The sequence below is a fragment of the Ranitomeya variabilis genome, chromosome 7 (genome assembly GCF_051348905.1).
Source record: "Ranitomeya variabilis isolate aRanVar5 chromosome 7, aRanVar5.hap1, whole genome shotgun sequence".
Classification (NCBI taxonomy): Eukaryota; Metazoa; Chordata; class Amphibia; order Anura; family Dendrobatidae; genus Ranitomeya; species Ranitomeya variabilis.
This window is the reverse complement of record NC_135238.1, coordinates 63,117,359-63,144,852: the sequence shown is the minus strand read 5'-3', so window position 1 is coordinate 63,144,852 and position 27,494 is coordinate 63,117,359. Positions and strand designations below refer to the sequence as shown.

At 51.1% G+C, this 27,494-nt stretch overlaps 1 protein-coding gene across 1 annotated transcript; it reads right to left on the bottom strand.

Moving 5' to 3' along the window:
• TVP23A (trans-golgi network vesicle protein 23 homolog A) lies at positions 1-24,856 on the bottom strand. The gene is made up of 7 exons (XM_077275203.1): positions 24,787-24,856; positions 22,308-22,387; positions 17,626-17,770; positions 17,053-17,142; positions 2,420-2,548; positions 1,060-1,188; positions 1-173 (listed from the first exon to the last, which is right to left on the bottom strand). The coding sequence occupies exons 1-7, from the start codon at positions 24,793-24,795 to the stop codon at positions 165-167; spliced, it is 591 nt and encodes a 196-aa protein (XP_077131318.1). The 5' UTR covers positions 24,796-24,856; the 3' UTR covers positions 1-164.
• Between the last annotated feature and the right edge of the window lie 2,638 nt (positions 24,857-27,494).

Here is a 27,494-nt window from a genome sequence, read left to right as displayed (position 1 = left end):
TAGTCTTAAAGGAAAAAAAAGTTTAATACATGTGCAAATAAACAGGAATAAATGATGAGTGACCATTATAAGGCACTAGGATTTATACTGGTTCCGGACATCTTGTTACATATTCTCTTTATGATAAAGCGAGATCTGTTTGTAGAGCGGCCGTCTCCTTCAATTCACAAAGTCTGAAAGAGAAATGAAAATGGCCACACTAACGGATTTCCTTGTGGAAGATGCATATGTACGTTGTGCACAGTCAGTAGATTGAGGACTCTTCTCTTAGGGAGCGTTTGCGTTTACGCACCCATTCAGTGGCTCACAATGAGGCTTATGTCTGAACCCCCAGCAAAACGGGATTTAGACGTATGTACCAACGACGCCACTATAATGATGCCGACAGAGCAAACGTGCGCTCTGCCATGCACAATGTCCGCGCGTGTACGCCTACTGGAGACTGACACCCACACATAACCTACCACATCTGTGTGTCCACCTAGTAGCCGTATATGCCCAAAAAATGATGCACTGCACAGTCGCTCTGCCGGCACCATTATAGTACATGGGCCCTTTTGTGGGGGTGAGCTGTAAGCCTTGACAAGGCCATGGAGCAGATGCCTGAACGCAATGTGTAAGCAGCCTCACCATTTTGGGTTCGGAGTTTGTAGCCGATTTATCGGACCCTTAGGCCAGACTGCCATTGATCGCGTTTCTTTCTGCTCTTTTCCATCTATATAAGCTCTCGATGAGTGCTACGTAATGAGTAGACATCGATTATGCAGATGCATCAGTAGGACCTGGGATCATTTGCTCTCCGGATGTCTACGGTGCATAACAGATCCCAATGTCTTCTACCACTATAGAGAGAGGCCTTTCCAAGAGCTGGGGCCTTATGATGGCTGCTGAAATACGGTCAGCCCTGAAGGCCTTTTCAAGGATAGCCATTGTGGGGTTTATATTTCCCTATTTACTTACACACAGGACCGCAGTGTCTTTTTCCACCAAAAAACGTGACCTAACTCTCATTGTACACTTCCCCCTCAGCAGGCGGGTGACACGCTGTACATAACTCACCCGCTGGAAGAGCTGCTGTGACAGAAAGCGAGAGGCTGTCTTTCCCACGTTTTGCTGGCCTCCATTTTTACAGTGAATGTAACCATACAGATTTGCCGATTGGAGAGAGATGCCAGCAATCACCAAGGCCTGCGTGGATGGAAGAGATGACTGTTAATAACTACCAGACTTTTATCTTCAACTCTATTCACTTCTTCATTTTATGTGCACTATCATTTTACCATGTCTAGATCAAAGACCCCATGGTGCAAAGATCATTCTCCCTTGGAGCAAGGATAAGCACTAGTGATGAATGAACGTGCTGGGATAAGGTGTTATCTGAGCATGCTCGGTGGTAACCGAGTGACTTCGCCGTGCTTGAAAACTATGTTCGAGTCCCCGCAGCTGCAGGTTTCATGGCTGTTCAACAGCCGCAACATATACAGGGATTGCCTGTTTGTTAGGTTACCCCTGCATCTGTTGCCGAAGTCGAACATCTGCGAAACTTGCAGCCACGGGGACTCGAACATATTATTTGAGCACTCTGAAGACACTCGGTTAGGACCCAAGCATGCTCAGATAACACCTTATCCCAGCACGTTCATTCATCACTAGTGGCCACATAAAGGTCTATCTGCTGCCAGAATAAACATTGTTAGGGTATGTGCACATGTTGCGGATTTTGCTGCGGATTTTTCCGCAGCGGATTTGGAAAATCTGCAGTACAAAACCACTGCGGTTTTCACTGCGGATTTTATCGCGGTTTCTTCTGCGGATTCCTCTGCGGGTTTTCAACTGCACTTTCCTATTGGTGCTGGTTGAAATCCGCAGCGTGTGCACATACCCTTACCATGGTAGACAACCATGATTAGGTCTCTTCTGAGGCAACCAAAAGAATGAGCCCATATTATAAGGAACTCTTAAAGCACCACTCGGTGGTTTTTAATTTTATCACTGGAGTGGTTTCCTGCCTCTAGTATTATACTCTCCATCCGCTGTCTGCCATCTGTTATCGGCGCCGTTCCGGTCTTCTGCAGTCGTGTGTGCTGGGCGATCCACAAGTCACCACTTAGTGTAAGTCTATGAGAGACAGAACCAGGATCTCACGGACTTACACTGAAAGCTTGTGGTCACAAGATCAGGAATGGAGCAGCAGCGGGAAGAACTGAAGACTGTGGCTGGTAAGTATAATACTACGGTCAGGGAAGTTATATTAGCAGCACCACTCCAGTGCTGAAATAAAAAAATAAAAAAAAGCTGGAGTGGTGCTTAAACATTTCAGCATGAAAACCAGTTATGCCCCTGTTCATGAGGACAGGGAGACCTGATGATGAAGGGTAAGGCACACAGTGGCCCATGTTACTCTTTCTGGAGCACGTACCAGCCATTTTAACTTCAGAGAAAATAATGTGCTGAAGAAGAACACAGTCCAGATCATGGGGCAAATGATCAACCCCAGCCAGAAGATCCGAGCTTCAACTTCTGTGGATGTGGAATTATTGGCTTGTACCTGGTAACAGCAAAAGGTAAATGTGTCGGCCAAAGAACTACAGTATGAGCAGTGAATGACCACTGGCCCTCATCCCCAAGAGCTATGCCATAACTGTCTGATAGTTGGAACGTGTGACCCTGTCCTGACTGCTGCCGCTGTTCAAACAGGTGATTGGGGATCTGCAAAAATCAAACATTTATGGCATATACTTATTTATTTTTACTAGTTTATACAGCACCGTAATAATGATCTTTATTTTTATATAGCAATAAAATATTCAACAGCGCTTTACAGTTTGCACACATTATCATCACTGTCCCCAATGGGGCTCACAACCTATATTCCCCATCAGTATGTCTTTGGAATGTGGGAGGAAACCGGAGAACCCGGAGGAAACCCACGCAAACACGGGGAGAACATACAGGCTCCTTGCAGATGTCCTGGGTGGGGTTTGAACCCAGGACTCCAGTGCTGCAAGGCTGTGGTGCTAACCACTGAGCCACCGTGCTGTGCACAATTTAATTCCACAGCACTTTACAGACATCATTACTGTTCATTTAGGGCTCAAAATCTAAATTTCCTATCAGTAGGTCTTTGGAGAGTTGGAATAAACCCAGGCAAACACGGGGAGAACAGCCAGGCTCCTTGCAGATGTTGTCAGGTCCTGAATTTTTGTGCTAGGGCTATCGTACAGGTGAGTACAATGTCACATCCACAGCGCTAGGCAAAGGCAGTCAGTATGTACAGTGTCCTATCCACAGGTCTGAGCTTCCAGCTGTATGCTCTCAGTATCTGCAGCGCCCTCATGTGTTTGTACAGTGTCATGTCCACAAAGCTGAACTGCACAAGGGATCTTTCTGCAGCTTTCGACACTGTTGACCACCCTCTCCTACTTTCTATGCTCCAGTCACTAGGCATTAAGGACACTGCTCTCTCCTGGTTCTCCTCCTACCTTTCTGAACGCTCCTTCAGTGTTCTGTTCTCCGGCTCCACTTCATCTCCTCTTCCTCTCACTGTCGGGGTACCTCAGGGCTCAGTCCTTGGCCCCCTTCTCCCTCTACACAGCCCCAATTGGACAGACCATCAGCAGATTTGGCTTTCAGTACCATCTTTATGCTCATAACCCACAACTATACACGTCATCCCCTGACCTTACCCCCGCTGTACTACAGAACGCCACTGACTGTCTGTCTGCAGTCTCCAACATCATGTCCGCTCTCTATCTGAAACTCAACCTCTCCAAAACTGAACTTCTTCTGCTCCCGCCTTCTACTAACCTCCCTAAATCTGACATTTCCCTCTCCGTGGGTGGCACCATAATAACACCTAGGCAGCAGGCACGCTGTCTGGGTGTCATGTTTGACTCCGATCTCTCCTTCACCTCCCACATACAATCTCTTGCCCGCTCGTGCCGCTTACACCTAAAGAACATCTCTAGAATCCGCCCTTTTCTCACCATGGAGACAACAAACACTCTCACTGTCGCCCTAATCCACTCCCGCCTGGACTACTGCAACTCTCTATTAATTGGCCTCCCCCTCACGCGACTTTCCCCTCTCCAGTCTATCCTTAATGCAGCAGCCAGGGTCGTCCATCTGGCTAATCGTTACTCGGACGTGTCCGCTCTTCGCCAGTCGTTACACTGGCTGCCCATTCATTACAGGATACAATTCAAAGTACTTGTTCTCACCCACAAAGCTCTTCACAGTGCGGCACCCCCTTACATCTACTCCCTGATTTCTGTCTATCGGCCTAGCCGACCGCTGCGCTCTGTAAACGACTTTCGACTAACCTCTGCACTAATCCGTACCTCCCACTCCCGACTCCAAGACTTCTCCCGTGCTGCGCCAATCCTCTGGAATGCTCTACCCTAAGATATTAGGACCATCCACAACTTGCATAGTTTTAGGCGCTCGCTCAAAACACATGTGTTCAGAGCGGCCTATCACGTTCCCTCTCACCATGTGCAGCACCCCCAAGTGGTGGACAGTGTAATATCCACAGCTCTGTACTTCTGGGCTGGGCTCTCACCATGTACAGCGCCCTCAGGTGGTGGACAGTGTAATATCCACAGCTCTGTACTTCTGGGCTGGGCCTCTCACCATCTACAGCGCCCTCAGGTGGTGGACAGTGTAATATCCACAGCTCTGTACTTCTGGGCTGGGCTCTCACCATGTACAGCGCCCTCAGGTGGTGGACAGTGTAATATCCACAGCTCTGTACTTCTGGGCTGGGCCTCTCACCATCTACAGCGCCCTCAGGTGGTGGACAGTGTAATATCCACAGCTCTGTACTTCTGGGCTGGGCTCTCACCATGTACAGCGCCCTCAGGTGGTGGGCAGTGTAATATCCACAGCTCTGTACTTCTGGGCTGGGGCTCTCACCATGTACAGCGCCCTCAGGTGGTGGACAGTGTAATATCCACAGCTCTGAACTTCTGGGCTGGGGCTCTCACCATGTACAGCGCCCTCAGGTGGTGGACAGTGTAATATCCACAGCTCTGTACTTCTGGGCTGGGCTCTCACCATGCACAGCGCCCTCAGGTGGTGGACAGTGTAATATCCACAGCTCTGTACTTCTGGGCTGGGCTCTCACCATGCACAGCGCCCTCAGGTGGTGGACAGTGTAATATCCACAGCTCTGTACTTCTGGGCTAGTGCTCTCACCATGTACAGCGCCCTCAGGTGGTGGGCAGTGTAATATCCACAGCTCTGAACTTCTGGGCTGGGGCTCTCACCATGTACAGCGCCCTCAGGTGGTGGACAGTGTAATATCCACAGCTCTGTACTTCTGGGCTGGGGCTCTCACCATGTACAGCGCCCTCAGGTGGTGGACAGTGTAATATCCACAGCTCTGTACTTCTGGGCTGGGGCTCTCACCATGTACAGCGCCCTCAGGTGGTGGACAGTGTAATATCCACAGCTCTGTACTTCTGGGCTGGGGATCTCACCATGTACAGCGCCCTCAGGTGGTGGACAGTGTAATATCCACAGCTCTGTACTTCTGGGCTGGGCTCTCACCATGTACAGCGCCCTCAGGTGGTGCATAGTGTAATATCCACAGCTCTGTACTTCTGGGCTGGGCTCTCACCATGTACAGCGCCCTCAGGTGGTGGACAGTGTAATATCCACAGCTCTGTACTTCTGGGCTGGGGCTCTCACCATGTACAGCGCCCTCAGGTGGTGCATAGTGTAATATCCACAGCTCTGTACTTCTGGGCTGGGGCTCTCACCATGTGCAGCGCCCTCAGGTGGTGGACAGTGTAATATCCACAGCTCTGTACTTCTGGGCTGGGCTCTCACCATGTACAGCGCCCTCAGGTGGTGGACAGTGTAATATCCACAGCTCTGTACTTCTGGGCTGGGGCTCTCACCATGTACAGCGCCCTCAGGTGGTGGACAGTGTAATATCCACAGCTCTGTACTGGGCTGAGGCTCTCACCATGTACAGCGCCCTCAGGTGGTGGACAGTGTAATATCCACAGCTCTGTACTTCTGGGCTGGGCCTCTCACCATGTACAGCGCCCTCAGGTGGTGGACAGTGTAATATCCACAGCTCTGTACTGGGCTGGGCTCTCACCATGTACAGCGCCCTCAGGTGGTGGACAGTGTAATATCCACAGCTCTGTACTTCTGGGCTGGGGCTCTCACCATGTACAGCGCCCTCAGGTGGTGGACAGTGTAATATCCACAGCTCTGTACTTCTGGGCTGGGGCTCTCACCATGTACAGCGCCCTCAGGTGGTGGACAGTGTAATATCCACAGCTCTGTACTTCTGGGCTGGGGCTCTCACCATGTGCAGCGCCCTCAGGTGGTGGACAGTGTAATATCCACAGCTCTGAACTTCTGGGCTGGGCCTCTCACCATGTACAGCGCCCTCAGGTGGTGGACAGTGTAATATCCACAGCTCTGTACTTCTGGGCTGGGCCTCTCACCATGTACAGCGCCCTCAGGTGGTGGACAGTGTAATATCCACAGCTCTGTACTTCTGGGCTGGGCTCTTACCATGTACAGCGCCCTCAGGTGGTGGACAGTGTAATATCCACAGCTCTGTACTTCTGGGCTGGGGCTCTCACCATGTACAGCGCCCTCAGGTGGTGGACAGTGTAATATCCACAGCTCTGTACTGGGCTGGGGCTCTCACCATGTGCAGCGCCCTCAGGTGGTGGACAGTGTAATATCCACAGCTCTGTACTTCTGGGCTGGGGCTCTCACCATGTACAGCGCCCTCAGGTGGTGGACAGTGTAATATCCACAGCTCTGTACTTCTGGGCTGGGCTCTCACCATGTACAGCGCCCTCAGGTGGTGGACAGTGTAATATCCACAGCTCTGTACTTCTGGGCTGGGCTCTCACCATGTACAGCGCCCTCAGGTGGTGGACAGTGTAATATCCACAGCTCTGTACTTCTGGGCTGGGCTCTCACCATGTACAGCGCCCTCAGGTGGTGGACAGTGTAATATCCACAGCTCTGTACTTCTGGGCTGGGCTCTCACCATGTACAGCGCCCTCAGGTGGTGACAGTGTAATATCCACAGCTCAGTACTTCTGGGCTGGGCTCTCACCATGTACAGCGCCCTCAGGTGGTGGACAGTGTAATATCCACAGCTCTGTACTTCTGGGCTGAGGCTCTCACCATGTACAGCGCCCTCAGGTGGTGACAGTGTAATATCCACAGCTCTGTACTTCTGGGCTGGGCTCTCACCATGTACAGCGCCCTCAGGTGGTGGACAGTGTAATATCCACAGCTCTGTACTTCTGGGCTGGGCTCTCACCATGTACAGCGCCCTCAGGTGGTGACAGTGTAATATCCACAGCTCAGTACTTCTGGGCTGGGCTCTCACCATGTACAGCGCCCTCAGGTGGTGGACAGTGTAATATCCACAGCTCTGTACTTCTGGGCTGGGCTCTCACCATGTACAGCGCCCTCAGGTGGTGGACAGTGTAATATCCACAGCTCTGTACTTCTGGGCTGGGGCTCTCACCATGTGCAGCGCCCTCAGGTGGTGGACAGTGTAATATCCACAGCTCTGTACTTCTGGGCTGGGCTCTCACCATGTACAGCGCCCTCAGGTGGTGGACAGTGTAATATCCACAGCTCTGTACTTCTGGGCTGAGGCTCTCACCATGTACAGCGCCCTCAGGTGGTGGACAGTGTAATATCCACAGCTCTGTACTTCTGGGCTGGGCTCTCACCATGTACAGCGCCCTCAGGTGGTGGACAGTGTAATATCCACAGCTCTGTACTTCTGGGCTGGGCTCTCACCATGTACAGCGCCCTCAGGTGGTGGACAGTGTAATATCCACAGCTCTGTACTTCTGGGCTGGGCTCTCACCATGTACAGCGCCCTCAGGTGGTGGACAGTGTAATATCCACAGCTCTGTACTTCTGGGCTGGGCTCTCACCATGTACAGCGCCCTCAGGTGGTGGACAGTGTAATATCCACAGCTCTGTACTTCTGGGCTGGGCTCTCACCATGTACAGCGCCCTCAGGTGGTGGACAGTGTAATATCCACAGCTCTGTACTTCTGGGCTGGGGCTCTCACCATGTACAGCGCCCTCAGGTGGTGGACAGTGTAATATCCACAGCTCTGTACTTCTGGGCTGGGGCTCTCACCATGTACAGCGCCCTCAGGTGGTGGACAGTGTAATATCCACAGCTCTGTACTTCTGGGCTGGGCTCTCACCATGTACAGCGCCCTCAGGTGGTGGGTAGTGTAATATCCACAGCTCTGTACCTCTGGGCTGGGGCTCTCACCATGTACAGCGCCCTCAGGTGGTGGACAGTGTAATATCCACAGCTCTGTACTTCTGGGCTGGGGCTCTCACCATGTACAGCGCCCTCAGGTGGTGACAGTGTAATATCCACAGCTCTGTACTTCTGGGCTGGGGCTCTCACCATGTACAGCGCCCTCAGGTGGTGGACAGTGTAATATCCACAGCTCTGTACTTCTGGGCTGGGGCTCTCACCATGTACAGCGCCCTCAGGTGGTGGACAGTGTAATATCCACAGCTCTGTACTTCTGGGCTGAGGCTCTCACCATGTACAGCGCCCTCAGGTGGTGGACAGTGTAATATCCACAGCTCTGTACTTCTGGGCTGGGGCTCTCACCATGTACAGCGCCCTCAGGTGGTGGACAGTGTAATATCCACAGCTCTGTACTTCTGGGCTGGGCTCTCACCATGTGCAGCGCCCTCAGGTGGTGGACAGTGTAATATCCACAGCTCTGTACTGGGCTGAGGCTCTCACCATGTACAGCGCCCTCAGGTGGTGGACAGTGTAATATCCACAGCTCTGTACTGGGCTGGGCTCTCACCATGTGCAGCGCCCTCAGGTGGTGGACAGTGTAATATCCACAGCTCTGTACTTCTGGGCTGGGCTCTCACCATGTACAGCGCCCTCAGGTGGTGGACAGTGTAATATCCACAGCTCTGTACTTCTGGGCTGGGCTCTCACCATGCACAGCGCCCTCAGGTGGTGGACAGTGTAATATCCACAGCTCTGTACTGGGCTGAGGCTCTCACCATGTGCAGCGCCCTCAGGTGGTGGACAGTGTAATATCCACAGCTCTGTACTTCTGGGCTGGGGCTCTCACCATGTGCAGCGCCCTCAGGTGGTGGACAGTGTAATATCCACAGCTCTGTACTTCTGGGCTGGGGATCTCACCATGTACAGCGCCCTCAGGTGGTGGACAGTGTAATATCCACAGCTCTGTACTTCTGGGCTGGGGCTCTCACCATGTACAGCGCCCTCAGGTGGTGGACAGTGTAATATCTACAGCTCTGTACTTCTGGGCTGGGCTCTCACCATGTACAGCGCCCTCAGGTGGTGGACAGTGTAATATCCACAGCTCTGTACTTCTGGGCTGGGCTCTCACCATGTACAGCGCCCTCAGGTGGTGGGTAGTGTAATATCCACAGCTCTGTACTTCTGGGCTGGGCTCTCACCATGTGCAGCGCCCTCAGGTGGTGGACAGTGTAATATCCACAGCTCTGTACTTCTGGGCTGGGGCTCTCACCATGTACAGCGCCCTCAGGTGGTGGACAGTGTAATATCCACAGCTCTGTACTTCTGGGCTGGGCTCTCACCATGTACAGCGCCCTCAGGTGGTGGACAGTGTAATATCCACAGCTCTGTACTTCTGGGCTGGGCTCTCACCATGTACAGCGCCCTCAGGTGGTGCATAGTGTAATATCCACAGCTCTGTACTTCTGGGCTGGGCTCTCACCATGTACAGCGCCCTCAGGTGGTGGACAGTGTAATATCCACAGCTCTGTACTTCTGGGCTGGGGCTCTCACCATGTACAGCGCCCTCAGGTGGTGGACAGTGTAATATCCACAGCTCTGTACTTCTGGGCTGGGGCTCTCACCATGTACAGCGCCCTCAGGTGGTGGACAGTGTAATATCCACAGCTCTGTACTTCTGGGCTGGGCTCTCACCATGTACAGCGCCCTCAGGTGGTGGACAGTGTAATATCCACAGCTCTGTACTTCTGGGCTGGGATCTCACCATGTGCAGCGCCCTCAGGTGGTGGACAGTGTAATATCCACAGCTCTGTACTTCTGGGCTGGGGCTCTCACCATGTACAGCGCCCTCAGGTGGTGGACAGTGTAATATCCACAGCTCTGTACTTCTGGGCTGGGCTCTCACCATGTACAGCGCCCTCAGGTGGTGGACGGTGTAATATCCACAGCTCTGAACTTCTGGGCTGGGGCTCTCACCATGTACAGCGCCCTCAGGTGGTGGACAGTGTAATATCCACAGCTCTGAACTTCTGGGCTGGGGCTCTCACCATGTACAGCGCCCTCAGGTGGTGGACAGTGTAATATCCACAGCTCTGTACTTCTGGGCTGGGCTCTCACCATGTAAAGCGCCCTCAGGTGGTGGACAGTGTAATATCCACAGCTCAGTACTTCTGGGCTGGGGCTCTCACCATGTGCAGCGCCCTCAGGTGGTGGACAGTGTAATATCCACAGCTCTGTACTTCTGGGCTGGGGCTCTCACCATGTACAGCGCCCTCAGGTGGTGGACAGTGTAATATCCACAGCTCTGTACTTCTGGGCTGGGGCTCTCACCATGTACAGCGCCCTCAGGTGGTGGACAGTGTAATATCCACAGCTCTGTACTTCTGGGCTGGGCTCTCACCATGTACAGCGCCCTCAGGTGGTGGACAGTGTAATATTCACAGCTCTGTACTTCTGGGCTGGGCTCTCACCATGTACAGCGCCCTCAGGTGGTGGACAGTGTAATATCCACAGCTCTGTACTTCTGGGCTGGGCTCTCACCATGTACAGCGCCCTCAGGTGGTGGACAGTGTAATATCCACAGCTCTGTACTTCTGGGCTGGGCTCTCACCATGTACAGCGCCCTCAGGTGGTGGACAGTGTAATATCCACAGCTCTGTACTTCTGGGCTGGGCTCTCACCATGTACAGCGCCCTCAGGTGGTGGACAGTGTAATATCCACAGCTCTGTACTTCTGGGCTGGGGCTCTCACCATGTACAGCGCCCTCAGGTGGTGGACAGTGTAATATCCACAGCTCTGTACTTCTGGGCTGGGCTCTCACCATGTACAGCGCCTTCAGGTGGTGGACAGTGTAATATCCACAGCTCTGTACTTCTGGGCTGGGGCTCTCACCATGTACAGCGCCCTCAGGTGGTGGGCAGTGTAATATCCACAGCTCTGTACTTCTGGGCTGGGCTCTCACCATGTGCAGCGCCCTCAGGTGGTGGACAGTGTAATATCCACAGCTCTGTACTTCTGGGCTGGGCTCTCACCATGTGCAGCGCCCTCAGGTGGTGGACGGTGTAATATCCACAGCTCTGTACTTCTGGGCTGGGGATCTCACCATGTGCAGCGCCCTCAGGTGGTGGACGGTGTAATATCCACAGCTCTGAACTTCTGGGCTGGGCTCTCACCATGTACAGCGCCCTCAGGTGGTGGACAGTGTAATATCCACAGCTCTGTACTTCTGGGCTGGGCTCTCACCATGTACAGCGCCCTCAGGTGGTGGACGGTGTAATATCCACAGCTCTGTACTTCTGGGCTGGGCTCTCACCATGTACAGCGCCCTCAGGTGGTGGACAGTGTAATATCCACAGCTCTGTACTTCTGGGCTGGGGCTCTCACCATGTACAGCGCCCTCAGGTGGTGGACAGTGTAATATCCACAGCTCTGTACTTCTGGGCTGGGCTCTCACCATGTGCAGCGCTCTCAGGTGGTGGACAGTGTAATATCCACAGCTCTGTACTTCTGGGCTGGGGCTCTCACCATGTACAGCGCTCTCAGGTGGTGGACAGTGTAATATCCACAGCTCTGTACTTCTGGGCTGGGCTCTCACCATGTGCAGCGCTCTCAGGTGGTGGACAGTGTAATATCCACAGCTCTGTACTACTGGGCTGGGCTCTCACCATGTACAGCGCCCTCAGGTGGTGGACAGTGTAATATCCACAGCTCTGTACTTCTGGGCTGGGCTCTCACCATGTACAGCGCCCTCAGGTGGTGGACAGTGTAATATCCACAGCTCTATACTTCTGGGCTGGGCTCTCACCATGTACAGCGCCCTCAGGTGGTGGACAGTGTAATATCCACAGCTCTGTACTTCTGGGCTGGGCCTCTCACCATGTACAGCGCCCTCAGGTGGTGGACAGTGTAATATCCACAGCTCTGTACTGGGCTGGGCTCTCACCATGTACAGCGCCCTCAGGTGGTGGACAGTGTAATATCCACAGCTCTGTACTTCTGGGCTGGGCTCTCACCATGTGCAGCGCCCTCAGGTGGTGGACAGTGTAATATCCAAAGCTCTATACTTCTGGGCTGGGCTCTCACCATGTACAGCGCCCTCAGGTGGTGGACAGTGTAATATCCACAGCTCTGTACTTCTGGGCTGGGCTCTCACCATGTGCAGCGCCCTCAGGTGGTGGACAGTGTAATATCCACAGCTCTGTACTTCTGGGCTGGACTCTCACCATGCACAGCGCCCTCAGGTGGTGACAGTGTAATATCCACAGCTCAGTACTTCTGGGCTGGGCTCTCACCATGTACAGCGCCCTCAGGTGGTGGACGGTGTAATATCCACAGCTCTGTACTTCTGGGCTGGGCTCTCACCATGTACAGCGCCCTCAGGTGGTGGACAGTGTAATATCCACAGCTCTGTACTTCTGGGCTGGGGCTCTCACCATGTACAGCGCCCTCAGGTGGTGGACAGTGTAATATCCACAGCTCTGTACTTCTGGGCTGGGGCTCTCACCATGTACAGCGCCCTCAGGTGGTGGACAGTGTAATATCCACAGCTCTGTACTTCTGGGCTGGGGCTCTCACCATGTACAGCGCCCTCAGGTGGTGGACAGTGTAATATCCACAGCTCTGTACTTCTGGGCTGGGCTCTCACCATGTGCAGCGCTCTCAGGTGGTGGACAGTGTAATATCCACAGCTCTGTACTTCTGGGCTGGGGCTCTCACCATGTACAGCGCTCTCAGGTGGTGGACAGTGTAATATCCACAGCTCTGTACTTCTGGGCTGGGCTCTCACCATGTGCAGCGCTCTCAGGTGGTGGACAGTGTAATATCCACAGCTCTGTACTACTGGGCTGGGCTCTCACCATGTACAGCGCCCTCAGGTGGTGGACAGTGTAATATCCACAGCTCTGTACTTCTGGGCTGGGCTCTCACCATGTACAGCGCCCTCAGGTGGTGGACAGTGTAATATCCACAGCTCTATACTTCTGGGCTGGGCTCTCACCATGTACAGCGCCCTCAGGTGGTGGGCAGTGTAATATCCACAGCTCTGTACTTCTGGGCTGGGCCTCTCACCATGTACAGCGCCCTCAGGTGGTGGACAGTGTAATATCCACAGCTCTGTACTGGGCTGGGCTCTCACCATGTACAGCGCCCTCAGGTGGTGGACAGTGTAATATCCACAGCTCTGTACTTCTGGGCTGGGCTCTCACCATGTGCAGCGCCCTCAGGTGGTGGACAGTGTAATATCCAAAGCTCTATACTTCTGGGCTGGGCTCTCACCATGTACAGCGCCCTCAGGTGGTGGACAGTGTAATATCCACAGCTCTGTACTTCTGGGCTGGGCTCTCACCATGTGCAGCGCCCTCAGGTGGTGGACAGTGTAATATCCACAGCTCTGTACTTCTGGGCTGGACTCTCACCATGCACAGCGCCCTCAGGTGGTGGACAGTGTAATATCCACAGCTCTGTACTTCTGGGCTGGGCTCTCACCATGTACAGCGCCCTCAGGTGGTGGACAATGTAATATCCACAGCTCTGTACTTCTGGGCTGGGGCTCTCATCATGCACAGCGCCCTCAGGTGGTGGACAGTGTAATATCCACAGCTCTGTACTTCTGGGCTGGGCTCTCACCATGTACAGCGCCCTCAGGTGGTGGACAGTGTAATATCCACAGCTCTGTACTACTGGGCTGGGGCTCTCACCATGTACAGCGCCCTCAGGTGGTGGACAGTGTAATATCCACAGCTCTGTACTTCTGGGCTGGGCTCTCACCATGTACAGCGCCCTCAGGTGGTGGACAGTGTAATATCCACAGCTCTGTACTTCTGGGCTGGGGCTCTCACCATGTACAGCACCCTCAGGTGGTGGACAGTGTAATATCCACAGCTCTGTACCTCTGGGCTGGGCTCTCACCATGTACAGCGCCCTCAGGTGGTGGACAGTGTAATATCCACAGCTCTGTACCTCTGGGCTGGGCTCTCACCATGTACAGCGCCCTCAGGTGGTGGACAGTGTAATATCCACAGCTCTGTACTACTGGGCTGGGGCTCTCACCATGTACAGCGCCCTCAGGTGGTGGACAGTGTAATATCCACAGCTCTGTACTACTGGGCTGGGGCTCTCACCATGTACAGCGCCCTCAGGTGGTGGACAGTGTAATATCCACAACTCTGTACTTCTGGGCTGGGCTCTCACCATGTACAGCGCCCTCAGTTGGTGGACAGTGTAATATCCACAGCTCTGTACTTCTGGGCTGGGCTCTCACCATGTGCAGCGCCCTCAGGTGGTGCACAGTGTAATATCCACAGCTCTGTACTTCTGGGCTGGGCTCTCACCATGTACAGCGCCCTCAGGTGGTGGGCAGTGTAATATCCACAGCTCTGTACTTCTGGGCTGGGGCTCTCACCATGTACAGCGCCCTCAGGTGGTGGACAGTGTAATATCCACAGCTCTGTACTTCTGGGCTGGGCTCTCACCATGTACAGCGCCCTCAGGTGGTGGACGGTGTAATATCCACAGCTCTGTACTGGGCTGGGGCTCTCACCATGTACAGCGCCCTCAGGTGGTGGACGGTGTAATATCCACAGCTTTGTACTTCTGGGCTGGGCTCTCACCATGTACAGCGCCCTCAGGTGGCGGGCAGTGTAATATCCACAGCTCTGTACTACTGGGCTGGGGCTCTCACCATGTACAGCGCCCTCAGGTGGTGGACAGTGTAATATGCACAGCTCTGTACTTCTGGGCTGGGGCTCTCACCATGTACAGCGCCCTCAGGTGGTGCACAGTGTAATATCCACAGCTCTGTACTTCTGGGCTGGGGCTCTCACCATGTGCAGCGCCCTCAGGTGGTGGACAGTGTAATATCCACAGCTCTGTACTACTGGGCTGGGGCTCTCACCATGTACAGCGCCCTCAGGTGGTGGACAGTGTAATATCCACAGCTCTGTACTTCTGGGCTGGGGCTCTCACCATGTACAGCGCCCTCAGGTGGTGCACAGTGTAATATCCACAGCTCTGTACTTCTGGGCTGGGCTCTCACCATGTGCAGCGCCCTCAGGTGGTGGACAGTGTAATATCCACAGCTCTGTACTTCTGGGCTGGGCTCTCACCATGTACAGCGCCCTCAGGTGGCGGGCAGTGTAATATCCACAGCTCTGTACTACTGGGCTGGGGCTCTCACCATGTACAGCGCCCTCAGGTGGTGGACAGTGTAATATCCACAGCTCTGTACTTCTGGGCTGGGGCTCTCACCATGTACAGCGCCCTCAGGTGGTGGACAGTGTAATATCCACAGCTCTGTACTTCTGGGCTGGGCTCTCACCATGTACAGCGCCCTCAGGTGGTGGACAGTGTAATATCCACAGCTCTGTACTTCTGGGCTGGGGCTCTCACCATGTACAGCGCCCTCAGGTGGTGGACAGTGTAATATCCACAGCTCTGTACTTCTGGGCTGGGGCTCTCACCATGTACAGCGCCCTCAGGTGGTGGACAGTGTAATATCCACAGCTCTGTACTTCTGGGCTGGGGATCTCACCATGTACAGCGCCCTCAGGTGGTGGACAGTGTAATATCCACAGCTCTGTACTTCTGGGCTGGGGCTCTCACCATGTACAGCGCCCTCAGGTGGTGGACAGTGTAATATCCACAGCTCTGAACTTCTGGGCTGGGGATCTCACCATGTACAGCGCCTTCAGGTGGTGGACAGTGTAATATCCACAGCTCTGTACTTCTGGGCTGGGCTCTCACCATGTACAGCGCCCTCAGGTGGTGGGCAGTGTAATATCCACAGCTCTGTACTTCTGGGCTGGGGCTCTCACCATGTACAGCGCCCTCAGGTGGTGGACAGTGTAATATCCACAGCTCTGTACTTCTGGGCTGGGCTCTCACCATGTACAGCGCCCTCAGGTGGTGGACAGTGTAATATCCACAGCTCTGTACTTCTGGGCTGGGGCTCTCACCATGTACAGCGCCCTCAGGTGGTGGACAGTGTAATATCCACAGCTCTGAACGTCTGGGCTGGGGCTCTCACCATGTGCAGCGGCCTCAGGTGGTGGACAGTGTAATATCCACAGCTCTGTACTTCTGGGCTGGGGCTCTCACCATGTACAGCGCCCTCAGGTGGTGGACAGTGTAATATCCACAGCTCTGTACTTCTGGGCTGGGGATCTCACCATGTACAGCGCCCTCAGGTGGTGGACAGTGTAATATCCACAGCTCTGTACTTCTGGGCTGGGGATCTCACCATGTACAGCGCCCTCAGGTGGTGGACAGTGTAATATCCACAGCTCTGTACTTCTGGGCTGGGGCTCTCACCATCTACAGCAGCCTCGGTGCTTCGTCAACTAGTTAATAGTTTCGTTGCCTTGATTCATGCTTAAAGTCATTTTGGCAGGGTGGGTACATGGCTGTTTCACCTGGCTCACCACATAATTAGGTGGTAATATGGCGGCCTCACTACACCGCAGTGTCGCCATAGTCAGCCACTGTGCTAGACTTCCCTGTCACCGTGACCAATAAATGGCTAGCCACCCTTACTTTTCCAGTACCAGACCGTGGCACATGGTGACAATCCTTCTCCAGGAGAAGCATGGCTTGCTCTTACTCCCAGACATGGCACACAGTTGGGTCACACCTTGCACATTAGGAGAACTGCGGAAAGCGCTGCGACCCATCGTCCTTTCTCTTTACAGCCCCGACCCCCCACCATCCACTCATTATACAAGTTTACTTCTAAATCCCTTACAATAAAACCTATTCCTGCATTTTGTACCCTAGTAAATACCTTTCTGGCTTCAAATATCCAGTGACTTTTTCCATCTTCATCAATCTGGTTCCACCAGCGTAATCCAACCAGTAGTCGACCAGTAACGTTCTGACAGCAAGAAGCACACAACTGGTTAATGTCGTCTTTTACAGGAAACAATTCTCTCTAGTGAATAATTTATGTAAGACTTCTTATAGTCCGTGCAATAACAATATTCAGATTATCTGTTCTATTCCTGAGCCAGTGAGAAGTATTAGGCTGCGTTCACACCTTGTGGTTTTGTTGCCTTTTCAGCCACAGCAACATTGCTGCGCTTTTAACCCAGTGGGGCCGCAACGTCTGACGGCGATGCCAGGACGTGGCCGGAGGTCTCCTGATCTTAATTCCCCGGTCTCCTAGACATATATGAGGTTGTTGACTTTGGGTCAAGAGACATGATGCCAGTCCGTGCATCGCAGCCAGTCCTCATCTGGTCTCAGTACCATTTATTACACTGGAAAAATAGCCGCTATTCACACATCCACTCTGTTTATGGAGGTTAGTGCAGTCATAGAAATGTTAAAGGAGTAAGCAATAATGACAGATCCTTACCTTAACAGACCAAAAGTCAAAGGACAGAAGAAGCAGGATAGTGACAAAACACGTAACAAAGCTTTTGCTGAACCAGTCACAGAACAAATATGCAACAATAGCACCAATTCGAAAAAAGAGATGACAAAATGTGGCCAGAGGATGCCTACGGAGACAACCCAGAAGACTTAAGAGGCAAGCACAGTATTCAGGGTATACAGTACATGTCACAACGTCTACAGTCATCGGAATTCAAGCATTATTCCCCAGATCCCTAACATAGGTGATAACTTACTGATCATTGGGGTCCCCAGTGGTCCCGTGAACTAGCATATGCCGAGCCCCACGTATGTAGAGCCCTGCGTATGCAGAACCCCGTGTATGCACAACCCTGCGTATGCAGCGCCCCACGTATGCAGAACCCTGTCTTCAATGAAGCAGAGATGCAGTGGCCTGACTACTTCTGGCAGTCCCACAGACAATGACTGGAGTGGTAGTCGAGCGATCGCACCACCGCTATATTTAAAGCAGGGTTAGGCTCCAGAGCCTAGGACTTGGGTCCCTAACGATCTGGGAATAACTGTTTGAGTTAAATAATAAAGTGTATTCTTCATCAATGTACATGAATGAACACATTTATACAAGTCCTTGTCACTTTCCCATCTAAGACACATAAGGCTTCTTTCACACTTGCGTCGGTACGGGGCGGTCGCAATGCGTCGGCCCAACGTACCGACGCACGTTGTGAAAATTGTGCACAACGTGGGGGGTGGATACAGTTTTTCAACGCATCCGCTGCCCAGTCTGTCCCGGGGAGGAGGAGGCGGACACGACGTACAAAAAAACGTTACATTGAACTTTTTTTGTGACGACGGTCCGCCAAAACACAACGGATCCAGTGCACGACGGACCCGACGTGTGGCAATCTGTCGGCAATACAAGTCTCTGGGCAAAAAACACACCCTGCGAGCACATTTGCAGGAACCGTTTTTTGTCCAAAACGACGGATTGCTAAAAACGCAAGTGTGAAAGTAGCCTAAGGGACAATTTTTATAAAGAGCCTATGTGGAAGAAAACCAACAGAGACACGAAGAGAACACACAAACATCAGTAACTTAGGGGAGAAAAAAAATTGCCTTTTAGGTTTTTGTTTTTTTTTTTTAACTTCAAAGGGAGCCTGTCAGCACAAAATGACGATTCAAACCAAGCACCGATGCATCCTTGGTGTGGCCGAGCAGTTCTGTGCTCCTTCACCCTTCACAACGTTGGCGTTACCAGAGTCTAAGGAGGGCACAATTTGATGGAAAATAATTTAGCGGGAAGGTGCACTGAGCTGCTTCACCACACCAACAGTGCACCCAGAGCATGTGCTTTGTGTGAACAGTCGCTTTGTGGTGGCACAATCCTTGAGAGAAAGTGTACCATTCTCTTCATAGAGAGTCTCCAGATTACACAATATTCGGGCTCTAACAGCAGACATCATAGTGTATCCATTAAAAGCCCTTTGGCACGTCTCTGTGAATTCTGATAGAAAGGTCACCGGAGTCCATGGTTTAGGCCTTGTTCACATGTCGGTGATTTTTCTCCAAAGCGAAAAAAACGGTCTGAGTTTCATCACAGAGTCATAAGGATTTAATCAGATGAGGAAAAAAACTGATAAAGGTTTCTCAAGCTTCTCCTCTCAGGCTGTGGGCACACGTTCCGGATTTTTCGCATTTTTTCGAAATAAAAAAGCATAAAATAAGCATACATATGCATCCCATCATTTAGAATGCATTCCGCAATTTTTGTGCATGTTGCGTTTTTTTCCACGAAAAAAACGCATCGCGGTAAAAAAACGCAGCATATTCATTAATTTTGCGGATTTTTTACGGATTTCCCACTATATTATTGCATTGGGAACCTCAGCAAAAAAAATGCACAAAAAAACGTGAGAAAAACGCGCAAAAAAACGCGCAAAAAAACGCATGCGGATTTCTTGCAGAAAATGTCCAGTTTTGTTCAGGAAATTTCTGCAAGAAATCCTGACGTGTGCACATAGCCTCACACAGTTTAGGCCATGTTCACACGATCAGTATTTGGTCAGTTTTTTACCTCAGTATTCGTAAGTCAAAATCATGAGAGGAACAATCAGAGGAAAAGTGTAATAGGAACACATCACCACTTCTGGATTTATCACTCACTCCTGGTTTTGGCTTACAAATACTGAGGTAAAATACTGACCAAATACTGAACGTGGCCATAGACTATGGTTGAAAACTGAGTGTTGTCTGATTTTTTTCACAGATCCATAGACTTGCATTGGTGAGATTGATCCAAGACTCCGATTAAATTCGGACATGTCTCTGTGATTATGTGTGGACCACTCAATACACAAAAATACTTGGACATGTGAACCACCCCATAGGCTATAATGGGCACGAGTTCTATTTGTGAAAAACACAGAAAAAGTGACGCCTGACGGCAGGGCCGGCGTCAGCACCCGGGCAAGTGCCGGGGCCCTGGCGAGACAGGGGGCCCACTCACGCAGTCATAGATCCATCTGGCCGCTTACCCTTTCAATTTGCGCTGGCACAATCATCTTCTCAGTCAGTGCAGGGCCAGGCACATAGGGGTTAAGGACACAGCCAGCGTGACATTGTGTGAGGAGAGCACGTTCTCCTGCTCTGCTCTCTCGCCCCTGGCTCCTGCAGTGCTGAACTTATCAGGCACAGGCAGATTCCGGAGGAGCTCCTACCGGCGCCTGAGTGAGTGCCATGCTATCCCTGTCTGACAGTCTGGGTGACCTGGGGCAGCCATGGGCTGGGCGGCTGCAGCTGATATATATATATATATATATATATATATATATATTATATATACTACAGCAGCCGCCCAGGCCCCCAGCACAGCCTGCATAGATACAGTGTATATAATATATATACAGGACAGGTGCTGGGGGCCTGGGCTGGGTGGCTGTTGAAGTATATACACCGCACAGTACCTCTCCCCTGTATATATACACCGCACAGTACCTCTCCCCTGTATATATACACCGCACAGTACCTCTCCCCTGTATATATACACCGCACAGTATCTCTCCCCTGTATATATACACCGCACAGTACCTCTCCCCTGTATATATACACCGCACAGTACCTCTCCCCTGTATATATACACCGCACAGTACCTCTCCCCTGTATATATACACCGCACAACACCTCTCCCCTGTATATATACACCGCACAGTACCTCTCCCCTGTATATATACACCGCACAGTATCTCTCCCCTGTATATATACACCGCACAGTACCTCTCCCCTGTATATATACACCGCACAGTACCTCTCCCCTGTATATATACACCGCACAGTACCTCTCCCCTGTATATATACACCGCACAGTACCTTTCCCCTGTATATATATACACCGCACAGTACCACTCCCCTGTATATATACACCGCACAGTACCTCTCCCCTGTATATATACACCGCACAGTACCTCTCCCCTGTATATATACACCGCACAGTACCACTCCCCTGTATATATACACCGCACAGTACCTCTCCCCTGTATATATACACCGCACAGTACCACTCCCATATATATATATATATATATATATATATATATATATATATACACACACTGCAGAGTACCACTCCCCTGTATATATACACTGCACAGTACCGCTCCTCCTGTATATATACACTGCAGAATTTACAATAGCTATCACTCATGTAAGACGTGAAATCTGGCATTATATTTCTCTGCTGTATCTGTGCATCATGAATCGTGGTATGTGTTAAAGGGGGGGGGGGGCCCACTGAGACTCTTTCGCCCGGGGCCCTCAAAAACCTGGAGCCGGCCCTGCCTGACGGAGCTCCCACTCTGGGTATGTTGATATATGGCGAAGGAAACACCCTAGTGCATTTTACCAAGTTGTATCCACACACTATAAGAAAATCTGCAAAATTTTTGTGCTATACTTATCTATGTAGGCCAAAAGTGCGCTCCTTTGTCCACCTTCTATAGACACATCTTGGGCTCGTACACACGATCGATAATATCACATGAGCGCTAGCTGTGGTTTTCACGGATAGCACTCGTACCCATGATATTCTATGGGGCTGTGCACATGTGATTTTTTTTCTCAGACCTAGTGGTCCAAGAAAAAAATTGGAGACATGTCCGATTCTGAACTGAGGATCAGATCAAAATCAGCAATGCAAGACAATGGGTTTGTGAAAAAAAATCAGACTATACTCTTGAACATTTCCTGATTTTCACAGACTGACAAGAGTGGAAAAGGTGGTGAAACTTTATTTTTTTTTCTCTCAACCTTCAAGAAAAATTGATGCCCAGTGAACCAAGTAGATCGATTGTGGTTTTCCTTTGCACTATAAGATACAGTAGGTCCTCCATAGTAAATTAGTCCCGGGGCAAGACTTGCCAAAAGATGTCCACATTGCCTAATGGTGTCCATACACTAATTGACACTGGGTGTCCTGACACTTCCTTACATTGTTGTTGGAGGTAGAAGGATTTCAGCATCCAATGCTTTGCTGTGGGAGATAAACCACTACCAGGGGTGTTTAGCAGCAGCTTATCCCCCTCAATTACAATCACACATACAAGTAGCTATACTGGGCGGCAAATATACTGTACGGGGCCAATATCTACTGTAAGCGCAGCTTCACATATCTGTCGGCATTTACTGCACCTGATCTTCGCTTTCCTTAGAGCAAGTTCTTCTTCATTTCCGATATCCAAGCAGACATCCTCGGTATCATCTACGGGAACCTGAAAAATCACATTGCTCAGCAGGAACTATTAGAAAATATAAAGTACAATATACAATCCAAATTCATCAAAATTGCGCACACATGAATTTGCCGAAAAGTCAAAAATGGTCTTGAACGGATATTGTGACTGTTGGGACTATAAAGTCAAAATAGGGCAGGAAAACGACTGCCAAAATGTTGGCATACTCGAAAACATCCTGGAATTGAGTTGCACCAAACTTTTTGACTTTTTAAAAATTCGCAATAGATGAATCAGGTGGAAACATCTGGCATTCGGCCACCACTGCATTCTAATGGTGCACTTCACAATAGGGGGTGGTCCCAAGATTCGGACCCCCAACAATCACTTATCTTGTGAACTTTCCTCTGTAAGAAGTAAACGTTTCAATGCTGTTTGCCATAGTGCTATTACTTTGCCCTCGGGCTATGGCGCAAATGTTTAGCCCATTGTCTATGTCATTCTTTTACTCATTGGCTATAGTTCCATTCTTTTACCCGTAGGCTATGGTGTCATCCTTTTTGCCCGTAAGCTATGGCGCCATTCTTATGCCCTTTGGCTATGGCACCCTTTTTTTTTTTACCTTTTGGCTATGGTGCTATTCTTTTGCCCTGTTATTATGGTGCCCTTCTCACACCCGTTGGCTATGGCGCCCTTCTTTTGCCCGGGTTATTATGGCACCCTTCTCATGCACGTTGGCTATGGCACTTTTTTTGCTCCGTTATTATGGCGCCATTCTCATGCCCATTGGCTATGGTGCCATTCTTGTGCCCATTGGCTATGGCGCCCTTGTTTTACCTATTGGCTATGCCACTATTCTTTTGCCTGGTTATTATGGTTCCCTTCTCATGCCCATTAGCTATGGCGCACTTCTTTTGCTCAGGTATTATGGCACACTTCTTTTACCCGGTTATTATGGCGCCCTTCTCATGCCCAGTTATTATGGCGCCCTTCTCATGCCCAGTTATTATGGCGCCCTTCTCATGCCCAGTTATTATGGCGCCCTTCTTTTGTCGGGTTATTATGGTGCCCTTCTTTTGCCCGGTTATTATGGCGCCTTTCTCATGCCCATGGGATATGGCTCCCTTCTTTTGCTCAGGTATTATAGCACACTTCTTTTGCCCGGTTATTATGGCGCCCTTCTTTTGCCCGGTTACTATGGCGCCCTTTTCATGAGAGCCAAAGAAGAAAGCCCGAAACAATGTCCAATGATAGAATATATAACAAAATTTATTATAACATATATAACATATATAACAATGTGTGATAGAGTGGGAAAAAATACCAAATAGGGGCACCACACCAGGGACATACTGAATTACAAGAGAGTGGCATCAATAAAACACATATCAGCAATTAATATAGACACAATGGTATATATATATATATATATATATATATATATATATATATATATATATATATATATATATATATATATATATATATATATATATACACATATATGTGTGTGTGTGCCAAAAGGTGAAACACCATCATCAGCAAAATAAGCAGTATGTCAGGTAAGATACCAAGATGAAAGAAACGATAAAGTGCTGCATAATCAATATGGTGGCTGAACTGATGATAGGTATATGTGATACAAGTATCAACCGCATATATATGCCAAAAGAAAAAAGCCACCCGGTATTTACCTGCTGCAATATAGGAGTGGTCCCTAGGATGCGCCCTGCCCCGACGCGCGTTTCGGCGTCTGCCTTCGGTTATTATGGCGCCCTTCTTTTGCCCCGTTATTATGGCGCCCCTCTCATGCCCGGTTATTATAGTGCCCTTCTTTTGCCCAGTTATTATGGCGCCCTTTTTTTGCCCGGTTATTACGATGCCCTTCTCATGCCCGTTCAATATGGCGCCCTTCTTTTGCCCGTTTTCCTTCTTCCTGTGACTACAAGGTGACATGTGCACATTTGCTGCAGTCAGTCATTAGTACAGGAGCCTTTCTGCTCTCCTGAGATGATCACTCACTGAGGTGGGGAGCAGACCCCAGAGCTGATCTAGAAGGGACGGAACCATTCCAGGCGGGGGTGCTGCTCACAATACATAGGCCCTGTTACACCTCCCCTGCACGCAGTGGTGACGCCCCGTGCTATCATGTCCCCCGGCTCCTCACTGTGTCTCCCCATTGTACAGCTGCCGCTCCGGGTGTCAGAGCTCCGGGTGTCAGAGCTCCGGGTGTCAGAGCTCCGGGTGTCAGAGCTCCGGGTGTCAGAGCTCCGGGTGTCAGAGCTCCGGGTGTCAGCGCTCCGGGTGTCAGCGCTCCGGGTGTCAGCGCTCCGGGTGTGGCGCAGAGCTCCGGGTGTCAGAGCTCCGGGTGTCAGAGCTCCGGGTGTCAGAGCTCCGGGTGTCAGCGCTCCGGGTGAGGCGCAGAGCTCCCGCATTACCTGCTTCATCCTCTCTGCAGTGACGATACGCGCACACACACGTCCTCTCCTCTGTTGCTATGGGAGCCTGGGCGGGTACTGTTGTTAAGCAATGTCCATCTCCTGATTGGAGGAGGCAATGTGACTACTCTTACTTGATTGGTGGCCTTTCCCTGTTTTCAGGCTGATAATGGCGGCCATCTTAGAAGTGGGCAGTGGGCACTGACAGCAGGAGATTTCCTGATGCTGGAATTGTTCTCCTGCCACAGAGCGGCTGCGGGGAGAGAGGTCAGGGAGCCTGACAGATCTCTACAGCATTACACCAGTAACATACAGAGAGATGGAAGAGGTCTCCATAGCAGCCAGTCAGGTTCCAGCTCCTAGAGGGGCTGTCCACTGGACCATTGATTGCACATGCTCAGCTGATATTCTGTATAACAAAGTATTCAGGTACCCTGCAGCCATGAAGTATGGCAGGTGCAATGTGACACCCCTGGGTGGGCCCCTGTAACACACCGAGGCTAGAGGGCACGGGTGTGGAGCGCCCCGTCAGGGCAAGGGGTTACTCGGTACCGGGTCCTGCGGTTCACAGGGGGGATGTCACGGTGCCTGACCTGGTCCGTGGCCCTGGGACATCCGTATAAAAGGGGAAGGTCTTTAAAGGGATAAAGTTTATGTTCATGACGCCACCTGTGGTAGTCAGGGTGACCGACACTGCTTTAAGGGGTCCGCTGGGGTGATGTTATGGCAGCTAGATGGTATAGCTTCCCACAGGTGAAGTATATCCCCAGGGCTTCCCAGTATGTAGATAGTAGAATGGTGAGAGGCGCAGTGAAGAACGAGGACACAGGATTGCAGTCTCTTTACCTTGTTTACTGTTGGTTTCAGCAGCCACAGTCCAGGGCACTGGATCACAGGGCAGGCAGGGTCCGGCCGGTTCGGAGGCAAGTCCAGAGTCCCCTTGTCCAGGTGGAAATCAGTAGCCTTCCCTTGCGCTGTAGTGGTGTAGTCCCTTACTGCATAAGCTTCAAATAAGGTCCTCACAGATGTGGTGTCTCTCTCTCAGTCCCCCGTAGTCGGATAGGACAAAACCCGTATAGCTGGAGGCTTGAGGCGGTTTATAGGGACTCTAGCATGCCCCAGCCTCTGTGGGGTGTCACCGTGCCTCCTGGGTGTAGGTGCAGACAGGTAACGTGCAATTAGCTGTCCTGCCGGTCTCTGAAGTAAGGCGTAGAGGTCCTTACTACCTCGGTGTTCCAGCTACCGGTGTTCTGCGCCTCAGAAGGAGGCAGCCTGTTCGGGGCTGGTCCCCTTCTGGTATCCTCTCCTGTGCTTTGCTTTCGTTCACGCTCACTGCAATCAATTCCACTTTCAAAATGTCTCTTTCTGGGAGCTGCAGCTCTGTGGGCATGCACAGCTCTGTGAACCCTCTGTCCTCTGACGGCTGTCTGGAACTGACTGTGTCAGGAACTGACTAACTTTCCCTATAGACTACCAGTATATATATATATATATGGGGAGTCAACTATTAAATGGGATCAAAAGCTCCCCCTGGTGGCCTGGAGTATGAATGTGTTGCATGTTTGTGGTACCTGGATGCAGTTATCCTTTCTTGCCTCCGAACGTAGCATCACTCGCCACAGGTGCCACATGGGTATGAATGGTCCTGGTGCACAGAAGCCCTGGCGTTGGTGCTGTCTGACCTGGTAGTGCCCAGCGTGCCCCTCAGATCATGCGGGAGGACCAAGAAGCCTCTGGCATTTGCGATGGACAGCCCCTCTCATTTCATGCCACAAAGCCTGGCTCAGAGTCGCAAAGTGGCCTTAAAGGGGTTGTCTCCCCAGAGGATATGCCACAAATGTCTCTGATGCCTGTCATGCTGTCCGGGCGCTGTGATACATCTGATCTATTGGGGCAGATCCTTTATCCTGTGATCGTCCAGTCCAGTGTTTCCCCCATCCCAGACCTCACCATGTCACGTTTTAAGGATTTCCTTAACATGTTTTTAAAGCAGGTGTTGAAAATATCCACCGTTCTCATCCAAGCACGCTCCATATTGTAGAACGTATTCCACTGGAGGTCTGGGGTCATAGCCTGAATTTCTCCAGGGTACGTACAGTCCTAATTTCAATACGGTCGCGCGTCTCTTTTAGAAGTTACCACAATTTTTCCGTTTAAAGTAGAGAGCGAATCAAACTGTATCTTTTAGGTAATAAAGCCTTCTTTTATTAGTGGGGTGCGCTCTCTTTTAGCATGTTATTTGTAATGAGATCAGCTGGGTTTGTGATAGGAAACTCAAACTAATGGGGGCAAGATAATAGTAAAAGTCCTAAGTGTAAATATAGGCTGATAACCAGGAGACAGTGTAAAAAGTTCTACAAGTAGCCACTAGATGTCAGCATATACAAGTCTGTGATAAGCACTTGGTAGTTGTAGATTACAGTGAACCTGACGGGATACCTGAGGCCCGATCCATGGACAGCACAGATCAGGAGGTATGATCTCAGACAGGTATGTTTCACCCTGAAGTGCTGCAAAGGTTCAGAGAAAGTTATATTTTAAAAGCCGCCAAGGACCAAGCTGCGCATGAGACTAGTCGTACGGTCCCTGGTGGCTTCCACCTACCTGCTCCCCTTGAGTGACAGGTCTCTCCCTGTGCACGAGTATAGGAAAAGACCTATCAGTCATTGGCGATAGAGAGGGAAAAGACTTGCCTTTTTGACTAGTCT

What these genes read in the sequence shown, in the direction of transcription:
- TVP23A (XM_077275203.1), bottom strand. An exon ending in CTAAGGAAAGCGAAGATCAG is followed by an intron (nt 17,771 to 22,307) that starts GTGCAGTAAATG and finishes TTGTCTCCGTAG; the next exon opens with GCATCCTCTGGCCACATTTT. An exon ending in GGATATTTGAAGCCAGAAAG is followed by an intron (nt 2,549 to 17,052) that starts GTATTTACTAGG and finishes TGCTGTTACCAG; the next exon opens with GTACAAGCCAATAATTCCAC.